The sequence below is a fragment of the Hyposmocoma kahamanoa genome, unplaced genomic scaffold, assembly GCF_003589595.1.
Source record: "Hyposmocoma kahamanoa isolate Upper Pololo Valley unplaced genomic scaffold, ASM358959v1 217, whole genome shotgun sequence".
NCBI classification, from domain to species: domain Eukaryota; kingdom Metazoa; phylum Arthropoda; class Insecta; order Lepidoptera; family Cosmopterigidae; genus Hyposmocoma; species Hyposmocoma kahamanoa.
Window position 1 is genome coordinate 25530 of NW_020653738.1, and position 10907 is coordinate 36436.

The 10907-nt window shown below is 37.4% G+C and overlaps 1 protein-coding gene across 1 annotated transcript in view; it reads left to right on the forward strand.

The window, feature by feature from the left end:
• The window catches only part of LOC113227797 (meiosis-specific nuclear structural protein 1-like), an 18294-nt gene extending 7640 nt beyond the window's left edge, over positions 1-10654 (forward strand). The window contains exons 8-11 of the mRNA XM_026460814.1: positions 1151-1322; positions 7587-7719; positions 9083-9222; positions 10120-10654. Of these exons, the coding sequence (XP_026316599.1) occupies positions 1151-1322; positions 7587-7719; positions 9083-9222; positions 10120-10315 (641 nt within the window). The 3' untranslated portion in view covers positions 10316-10654. The remainder of the gene's footprint in view (positions 1-1150; positions 1323-7586; positions 7720-9082; positions 9223-10119) is intronic.
• Positions 10655-10907: the final 253 nt, after the last annotated feature.

Genomic DNA, 10907 nt, shown 5'->3' on the forward strand with positions numbered 1-10907 from the left:
TTTCCTCTCAAAATTACTTTCGAGGTTATGAAAATTCGAGCAAACGTTGTTTCTGGAAAACGTCATTTCGGACTACTGATAGGTAACCCTAATACAGTGATAACAAACAAATCAACTAGATGGCGCTTATTGCACAGATTTTTATGGATACTGCCGGCAATTGTTTTATTTTGTTTGTTTAGGATTAGCGCCATCTTTCAGGAATCTTTACTTTATAAAATCATTTCTAACGTGTATTTTGTCACACTTCAGAATAAAACAATTTTAGATCATGGCCAATATTTGAATAATATTGGAAGGGAAGAAATTGAATCCTCGTATTTCATATTAAAGAGGAATTAAGTGACATACACGGCTATTTATGGTATTACATTGGACAAATAACTCTACTACTAAATTAATTTTCGATGTCAAATTATCTAACTTGGGCTCAATAAAATAAAGAGAATCTTAATTTCTGATGCTGAAAGATACGACTTCCATTCACCTCAATACCACTTATGACCAGTTAACTTTACGGGATGTAAATAACAAATAGTCTTAGGGGATCTACAGACCAAACCCGCGGACTCGGAGACACCGCCCGGATGCTTTTTGCCGACGGCCTTATTTCTAATCTAATCCTATGGCATGATTCTAGAAACAAGGCCGCTGACACCATCCCGCCCGGGTCGACGGGTTTGCTCTGTAGACCCCTTATAAGATAGAACGCCGAACTATGTACTAAAAGAACGTTATGGCATGAAACATTATTTGGTGACCAGGTTAGTCAGTGGGATGCTTTGATGGTTTGATAATTTAGAAAGAATAAACGTGGCCGTTAACCTTAACGGCACAAATTTATAGGACGAATGTGGATGGAAGCGTGGGATAAGGTAGACTTCGGCATACATATCTCGATCAGATTGGGGATGTTCCTATAAATGGCCGGGCTAAAGGTATCAAGATTAAACATCTATGAAAAGATTGATGGGAGTCGAAGAGGTGAAGGATGTTTGTCAAGAGTGTAGCAGGTGGAGGTATATGGGAGACAGGCGTGGTGATATGTATGTATGTAAATATCAGAAAAACTTTTGGACTATATTTTTTATACTGCCTCTAAAAGAGTTCAAAGAAAATTAAAGACAGACAATAAAAGTTTATTTTTAAGATGATCGCCGCGACTGGAACGAACAATCAGAAAATAAACGTGAGGAAGCAATCAAGAAACTCAATGACCAGCTTCACGACCAAACACAAAAGACCGATATGTTGAGGAAGCAGTCTACTGAACAAGATCAGTTTTTGAACAAAATCATTAAACAGACTGACGAGATGTTCAAGTGAGTTACGCATTCATTTATGACGAATTTAAAAGAGTAGGTGTTAAAATCAATTATATTTTTTTTTTCATGAATTTTGAAGTGTCGAACTCAGAAGCAATTTATATTTGCAAATTACATGTAGAGCATTGACTTACAAATAAATGGACGACGGGTCTAATACAAAAACCACGAAAAAAATGTCCCAAGTCAACCTATTCGAAATTTGAATTGTAATGTCATCGCAGTACTGTCTAATTTTGCTTGCTTCGCTGTCAGTCGAACAAACGAAGACTAGAGCGTGAATGACGCTCTGTATACGATTTTAACGCCCTATAAGTTCGGACACTTTTTAGCGCGGACCCGACGTCCATATAATTGTGAGTCAATGATGTAGAGGCAAATCTCCAAAGCCTCTAACGCATAGTAAAGTAGGTTGTATAAATTAATTCCTTCTTCTAACTATAAGGCTGAATTTATGTTGCCGCGAAAGGGAATAAATCAATGCGAAGTTTTACAACCTTAGGGCAATGAACTTTAAAGATGTATATTTATCAAATGAAACGTAATATAAGTTTATTCAGTTTATTGTTTACGTAATTTGTTTTACAAAAGTATACATCTTTGGTAATATTATTTTCGTGTTATCTTTTAATTATTAGAGAATTTTTGTATTAGCTATATGCCTATGCACGGGGCGAATTTTATACGCGTCGCGCGTATATATCATGATACATTTTAATTTAAGTTACTTTTTGAAATGAAGCAACTACACCAAAATTCTCAGTATATAAGATTCACTACAGCGCGTCTGCGGCGCTTATAAGCGCAAATTACGCGGGTTTACGGCGCCGTAAACACGCGTCATCATCGCCGCGCCAACGTCATCCGGTTCTCAAAAAGCTAATGCCTAAGCTAATGTCCTCGTATTTTCCAGATAGGAGCTGTAGGCATGCTCAGTTCCCGTTGCACATTGAGCAACTAACGGTTGCCACCGCTAAGCCGTTGACTCTAAAGTCCACTACCCAATCGCCACTTTGGTCACACTCACGTCTCTCCAGTTCCCAGAAGCCTAGTGTCGTAATTGGCGGCGCAGTATCCTGCGGCAATGTCGGGACATAGCTTCCGACTTAAAAGGCGATTTACTGCCCAGCACGCCTCCTCGCCTTAGGCCCTTGTCTAGACCGTTACTAAGACGCGCTAGCTGCGCGCGGGATGATATAAATCGATCATCAAGAATGTCGCCACTGTTTTTGTGTTTAAAAAACTAGGTTTTTCTGCTACGGCAAAAAAGCCATTAAAAGCCAAAACAAAAATCTGCACCAAGCACATAGAAAAATTCGTAAAGTCCACTTGTTCGTTTCGTAGCTCTGTTGGGAGAGCGTCCGCCACAGTGTATTTGAAGACGCTGGTTCGAATCCAGCCGAATCGAGGAAACATTTATTAGTGTTAGATCTTTGTATTAATAATTATCTTAAATCTTTTATTAGAACGAACCACACAAACACAAATAATACAAGTCGCTCGAAGAGCCGGTTGCTTCATAACCTCACCAAAACCTGTTTGAAATGACGCAGCATCGGCGCATCGAGTTTATAACACTTTTTGGATACTTTTAAAACTTGTACCGTCATATCATAAAAGTCATCAACTCCATTGAAGTCGAAGGATGCGCTACAATGTCACGGTAGTCTTAACAGCATCCTGAAACCGTTATTATATGTATATACCGCTATGCATGTACCGCTACGGACGCTTGTGGGTTACCGCGGACAAGCTTTTTCCCTTGGAGCGCGGGAACGAGCTCCACCTCTCCGGTGGTCGGCAAAATCACAGACCGTGGAAAGCCGTATTTATGTATAAAAATGTTAGATACAGCAGAGAGGAAGCTGAGGTGCCAGAACTGAAATTTATTCATTATACGTAAATGTACATGGCACTAAATAAAATAAATATGCATAGAACAAAAGAAAAAAACAAATATTCTACCTTTGACGTAATTATTTGAGGGTAAAAACTTAACCGAGGGTTACGCCTTAGGACATCGTGCCAAGATTTCCTGTTTGGACGACTAGGCTTATTCTTGGACGGAAGTATCTGCCGGACTCCTATACTTTGTTTTTTTAACATTGAACAATAGGAAATTTAGTTTTTTTGTCACCATTTCATTCAGTTATTTTGTAAGTAAAGCTGTTTTATAAACACAATGACTTTACTTACCTTGTTATATAAAAAACAGGTTATTTTTTACTCGCAGTATTCACTATTTAAACTTTAGGTCTTTACACAATCCATTTTAATAACTAAAACCAAAGCAGAAATGTGAAGCACTAAATCAATCTTTTTATTAAAAAAAAATACATATTAAAGAGCCGAAGAAGATTCACGATCGCTGCGTTTTTGTTTACGTTTCGTATAATTACATTCAGTCCTATATTTAAGAAATATCCTCGGCAAAACCAACTCAGGAATTTACTTTCTAAGTTATTGTACGAAATGAATCAATAACCAGATCAGAAGGAGGTTTATAAGTGACTTTTATAACTCTTTATTTATTTAGGAGTTTTAATCATTCTTGAACATATCAGCTCCATTATAAAAACAATACATTATCAGGTGACTTGGATCCAGTAGAAATTAAGTGCAGAATAAGTATTCTACAGGATATATAAGAGAGTGTGCGATGGAATTGCATGGTTTAATTCCGCCTTTCTATCATCGGGGGACTAGACGTAGGCTGGGGTTCCACCCCTATGTTGTGGATGTTCCAAAGATTCGCACGAAGCGTTTTGCTTCCACATGTAAATGACGAACAGCCAAGGAGTGGAATTCCTAGCCTGCAGACTTATTCCACGAACGCTATGAGCTGGGCCTTTTTAAAACGAGTGTGTGCATGCTCCATCGTCGACCTTATTGTTCCTGAAGATAAATAAATAAATAACGCACACACTAATACCTCCGCAATAAGGAAACCCTGTGTTGCGGGTGCCATAGACACCCACATAGACAACCACAAATACACCAACACTTACGAGATAAATAAATGTAGACCTTACAAATATTTCCCCCGGGCCGAGTTTCGAACTTGGGACCTCTGCGTGGCAATCCAAGGTAGTAACCGTTCGCCCACAGGGGCAGTAAGTGGAGATCAAATGCGCGCATAAAAAATATCCCAGGAATCACATCACCAAGTGTTTACAAGAGCAAGTCGTTTTGCAGAGTTATTTAACGTGTTTATGTTAGATGAGGCGAGAATTTAACGCAATGAACTAACCTACTAACGTGAGCCCACAGAAGAGTAGTAAGCAAACAGATGACATGATCAAATCAAGACCTAAGTACATATCTATTACAACTTAATCCAGGCTTATCGTAATTGCATCTCGATTGCCTGGCGTAATTGCGTTAGGTAACCAACTTTGCACTATGCGACTGCAGCTTAGCTATCTTTCCTATAAATGTGATGTCTATAGATCACTTGGTTAGTAACACTTGAAACTATTAAAGACCATTTGAAATAAAGAAGTCTCAAATAATCATAAAGAAGCAGTAGAGCTTTCTGTGACAGAATTCGTCCAGGGAAGTATTGACACCTTAATAAATTAAAATAAAGTAGCTTTTCATGACAGTCGCCTCCATAAAGCCTCAAATTCATTTAAGGGGTAATGTATACGCTTCTATAATGGTTGATATTCAAAATTTGCCATTTGTAAGGTTTAAAACTAATGTGAGGTATAAACGAACACTTTACAATAAGGTTATTATACAACTTCTGTGTACGTGGATGACAAAAATCCGTGGTAGTGACCAGTTTAGCCCTTTCCGGTATTTTCAGTCTAAGATGTTTAAATATAATATTGTAATTATAAATGTGTTCAAATGTATATTTACATAGTGCAAACCCTAAAGTTTCTTGCTCATTCTTCTCAGGGTAATCTGCCTTACGAATGAGCAGAGGAGTTTGATCAATATGACGATTTCAAATGTAATTTGCTTACCTATGAAATAACGATTATTTGACTTTGACTTGACTTCGACTTGACTTCGGCGTGACTTCGGTTTGACTTTGGCATGACTTTGGCATGACTTTGGTATGACTTTGGCATGACTTCGGCTTGACTTCGACTTGACTTCGACTTGACTTCGACTTGACAAGCAGTAATGTGAGTAACTAGAAGCACATAGGACTTTGTCTCAAGGTAGCGGGCGCAATGACAGTGTCCCTCAGATCTTTGCGATTCAAAGCTTTGAGTGGCACTGCAACTGTTACGGACATGCGTGTCGCTTACCACCAGGCGCACGCCTTGTTCGTCCCGTCATTTGGTAGCATATTAAAAAAAGTAGTTGGACAAATGTTTGCCTCTCATGCAGTAAACCAGACCTCTAGCGAGAATGTTATTAATAAATACTTTATTTTTAGTTAACAGCCTCCTTACCTTCACATGAATATTTTCAATTTACGCTACATATATGATTTCCGAAATATTTTTTAACAATTATTTCTTACTAGTGGTATGGAGGAACCATGTTGAAATTAGGGCGTTTTTTTTTTAATTTCGATAAACTAACTCAAGTCAATTAAAGAGAGCGAAAGCTTATTTGATTGAAAAAACAAATATACGCGATTAAACCCGAAAAAAATAGTTGCACTTCCAACATTCTTATATCTATAATAATATACATTTTTTAAATTAATCCCTTAACACGTTGACAACTGATCATAGGTCATTAGCATCAAGACGGTGTTCGTGCACAGATGCGAGTGACACCTTGTCGTGACGTCATCATTTATCATCGGCAGCCCTGGCAGTTACAATGTTATGGGTCTGTTACTACTTGGAAACTTTTGCAGTACAAAAATATTTTTATTATTTATTTTTTACCTTCAGTACCTAATTTATAAATGAAAACTGGTTTGAAAAAGGAAACATCGTGATGAAGTCTTTATTTATTTATTTTTTTTATAATATCAAGTCCCGTCGAACAAGTCGTGCTCCTGATAGATACATAACAGTTGCATTGCCACTTAGAGCTTTAATTCGCAAAGATCTAAGAAACACAGCCACTGCGCCGTCACTGTGCAGTCACGCTGTTAAATTTTAACTAATTTTTACAAATTACAACTAAATTCTTTGTTAATATTGCGTTGTGAGGATTACCTACCCTCTCGGTTTTATACGTCAGCAACCTCACCAGCCTAGTTTGCCTCGAAGTAATTGTTGAACGCCTGCCCCTTATATTATGACGAAAAAGCACTAAAAACATTTGCTTTTCTATTTTAATCAGGTGCTTCTTCGTAAAATTTTTAGTCGGTTATATTTTTTTATCTAATGTAGATAAGAAGCTCATACCTTTAATTCGTGAAAGTAGAAAATAGTTAGTAATTATTGGTAATACATAGTCCTGGAAAATCTGCTCCCTTCATGCTGAATAAAGTGGCCACCAGCTGTCCTGAAATCAGAGTGGCTAGTCAATTATTATTTTTTTAATTTCTCAGAATATATCAAAGGTGGCAATTATTTAGAAAAGGTAGCAAATATCCGCTCACGCGATACATGCAGCCGTCGACGCATACCACACCTAGAGGTGCCGGTGATGATTTTATACCGATTTATCGGATATCGAAGTTATAACAGGTAAAAGAACTAATATTAATTGCTATTTCGGTAACTTCTCTAGCAAACCATAAAGTTTTTAATGCCTGGATCTGTGATTTAAAAAAGTAAACAACTTCAAAAATACGTCACGACAATCGTGTGTGTTATTGTTTGGGCTGGTGATTTCGGTGTTTATTTATTGAAAACATACCGTAAGTAACGTTTTTTAAGTTTACCCTGAATATAAATGTTTATAAACTATACTTTAAGGAGTAATTTCATGGTAAACGTTAGAACCACTCAAACGGAATATTATCATATTTACCGAAGTACACCAAAAATTTCATTAGTGCTTTTTAAGTGCAGGATTTGCGGTGTATTACTGCATTTTATTTGAGATGTTTTTGTTGTAGTATGGAGGGTATTTATTTAGCAATGCAGAATAATAATTTTTATTTATAAAAACTTCTATTTAAACTGAATCCTTTTCTAATTTGCGAAACCAAATAGCCGCCATTTTGCGGTAGGAGGAGCGCATCGCGTGAGCGGATAGGTAGCAATTTTTGAATATAAACATAGTGCCAGACGCTACAGCAACCAGCCTTCCTGACATTCACTTTCAGGTACTTTGTGCGTTAAAATACGAGTTTGAGAAACTAAGGCGACGATTTGTTATATTTTATTTCAGAATGCTGAAGTGCTCTCCAGAACCATTTCAAAATTTGCTTGGAGACAAGTCGCCTTCGCTGCATCAAAGCAATCTTACATTGAAGCTCATTACAGAAAAAATCAAGGAATATGTAGAAACTGTATACTTTTACGTTAGTATCTTTACAAACTGGAAAAGAAAATAAAGTGGTACACATCTACATCACACGAAACTTCAGTATTTACGAAGTATACCTTTAGAGACATTTTCGTATGACACATATTAACGATTGAGAGGTGTAGAAGCGAAATAATAAAAGAATTCGCCGACAGGATGCCAATAACCATGACATAAGCAATCACGGGACAGAAAATGCCCTAATAGGCAATTGAAACGACAGGCGTTTCTGATATAGGCGTTATCTTTTTGACTACAAAAAATTATGTATTTTTTTCTTAGGCTATTTAGTAAACTCAGCGGTGTAAAAATGCGATTTAGTCTTATTAAGCGGTGCAAGAACTGGGGGAGTGTTTGCGGGATAAGCATGCACAAAAAAGTAAGAGTACAGTACAGCAATTTTAAAATATCTCTCGGCAATCTTTGGATTTCCGAAAGCACCTAGAATTCTAATTATAATTACAATATTTTATTTCTATTGAATACTTAGTTTCTTTTTGTATTTATTTTTTGTGGAAATACTTCACTTGTTTAGGAAATGAAAGTATTTCTCAGATGTAAATCGCGTATATATCTGTGTTGGGAATTAGAGGAAGTTCCAAATGAAAAGAGACTTTTAAATAAAAAAAGGGAATATCGTGTAGTGTCTAGTATCACCAGCAAGTGTTTATAAAAAAAAAGCTAAAGTTGCCTTATCTCTCTCTCTCTCTCTCTCTCATCTTAGCGTTGTCCCGGTTGCGTCCTCAGCAGTGTTGCCTTATGTCGTTTACTATTTAATAAATGTCATGTTTTCTTTTTTTTTCAAATTAACGTTTCAGGCCGTTTACAGGGTCCCATGTTATGGTTTGTGTGAAAAACAAACATACGAAAAATATGGTGTACAAATAGGTGTACTAAATACCCGATACTTGTATCGCGATCAGCAACCATCTTGAGTTTATTGATCCATGATAATTTTAAGTAACGGGACGAACAAGTCGTACGACTGATGTTGTGTGACACGTCTATTTCTGCCGCCAAGCAGTAATGTCAACTTTACTGTGTTCCGGTTTTGAAGGGTGCTGGTGAAATTACAGGCACGTGGGACTTGTTTACTTATGTCTCAGAGTGACGGCCGTAGTGGCAGTGCCCCTCAGGTCTTTGCGTTTTAAAGCTCTGAGTAGCACTGCAACTGTTGTGGACATGTGTGTCGCTTACCATCAAGCGCACGACTTGTTCGTCCCGTCACTGGATAATATAAAAAAAAAATCCCTTCAAAAGTTTATCCGTTTTCATTGATTGTCGCGACAATTTAGTAATGCACGTTCTGGCATAATGGAACCACAAACCATTCAATTTTCTTTGATTTCTCCCACCAGGAGCGTCATGTAAACAAGAGGTTGACAGACAGGGATCCCGGCACATCACGCCTGAAGACGTACACTATCCACCCTGATCTCCAGAAGACTTTCACTGCCGCGCCTATCACCTTTCTGGTACCCGCTGAAACTTGTCCTGCGTGAGTGTCGAATTTATCTCCATCTCTCTTTTTTCTTATATATATCTTCTTTTATTTGGCTATAACATTAAACTATGGTGATAATTTTGGTTTTTTTGTAGTAACGTTGATATCTCCTTAGAAATACCTCTATTCCATAACCACTGTTTGTTATACTTTAATTAATTAATTTCTAGAATGAGCTTTTCGGTGAAGGAAAACATCGTGGTGAAACCTGCACATAAACATAGACACTCGCCTGAGAGGAGACCCGTGTCCAGCAGTGGACGTATACATGGGTTGATAACGAAAGATGACGAATGTCTAATGAGTTTGCGTGATGATTCTCTCATATAACATTGACGCCTAACCTAACCTAACATAAAATATATACTGCACAACTTAAACCCTATAAACGTGTTACTTCGGAGACCTCTGAGAGAACCCCCACAGATCTGAGAATCTATTTATAGGTAAGTAAGGAGTGGGACCCCTGATGCATCTATTATAATATTTTTATACATATTACCTTTCTGGGTAGAGGCACTTTGTGAAAACTCTGGTGACAAAATTTGAGGAGCAGAGGCTGTCAGACCTGGACGCGAAACGTGATGCTCTCAAGGCTAAGACACCTGCAGCCATCTTTTATTACTTTGTTGACGTGTCCTTACGTGTCGCCACGGTTTGCGAACATTTACCAATAAGATTGGCTACTGTAGCCATCTAAGGGCATATGAAAGAGCGAACAACCGTAACTCTAATTCTAAATAATAGCAGTCGCTGTAGGCGAAACCGGCAAGGACATACACACACACACACACACCCACAATATTTCTTTATACATTTTATGTATATTTAGTCTGTATTCTACAAATTATGTCATTACTAGTGAGTTATACCAGGTTAAATGTTTTTCAGATGTGTCGAAGCACGCTGGCTATCCAGAGTAAGCGAACACGATGAAAAACCTTTCACAAAAGAGGACGCTTTATCGGCAATCAACGAGTTATCAGAAGATCCTTCTTATCTGCGCAGTGATAGAGTTCATTGTATTGTAGACTGCAGAGCTCCTAAGAGCAGAGTTTTGCTTGCTGGAAGATATGCTCAAAAGTAGGCGTACCACAGGGCTCTATACTGTAGCTTGTTTTATTTGTATTAGATTTAAGTTTTTTTCATTAAGGTTCTGCTTTACTAAAGTAGATAGATACTTTACTTGACATCAATTAATAAGTCGACCATTATACTACGAGATACTGTAAAGCTATTAACAGCAGAATTTTATTCTTGAGAGATATGCTATAGAGTTCTACAGGGATCAGTATTAATGCCTCCTTTATATATTTTATGTCTTAGCCATATTTTATTCGTGGAAAGTTTTGGGAATTGTAATCCGACACAAAGTATTTATAAAATCAATCATGTCACCTTTAATTTGAAAATAAATAGTGTCTTACCTGAGAAATTGTTGAAATACTTTCATAAATTTTGTTTTAATGTGGTCGCAACTCTGGAACAATTCCCGCAGACATGTGCGGCACACTGCTTAAACTTACTGATTTTACAAACTAATCTTTATGCAGAACTAACATAAAGTTGAATGAGAAAAGTGTCGGTTGTCGATATTTTTCGATCGCATTGACGGTCACATTGATTGTACGGCAATAAGGCTGTCAACTGGCCCCATGTAGGTATATGGTTTTACTAAT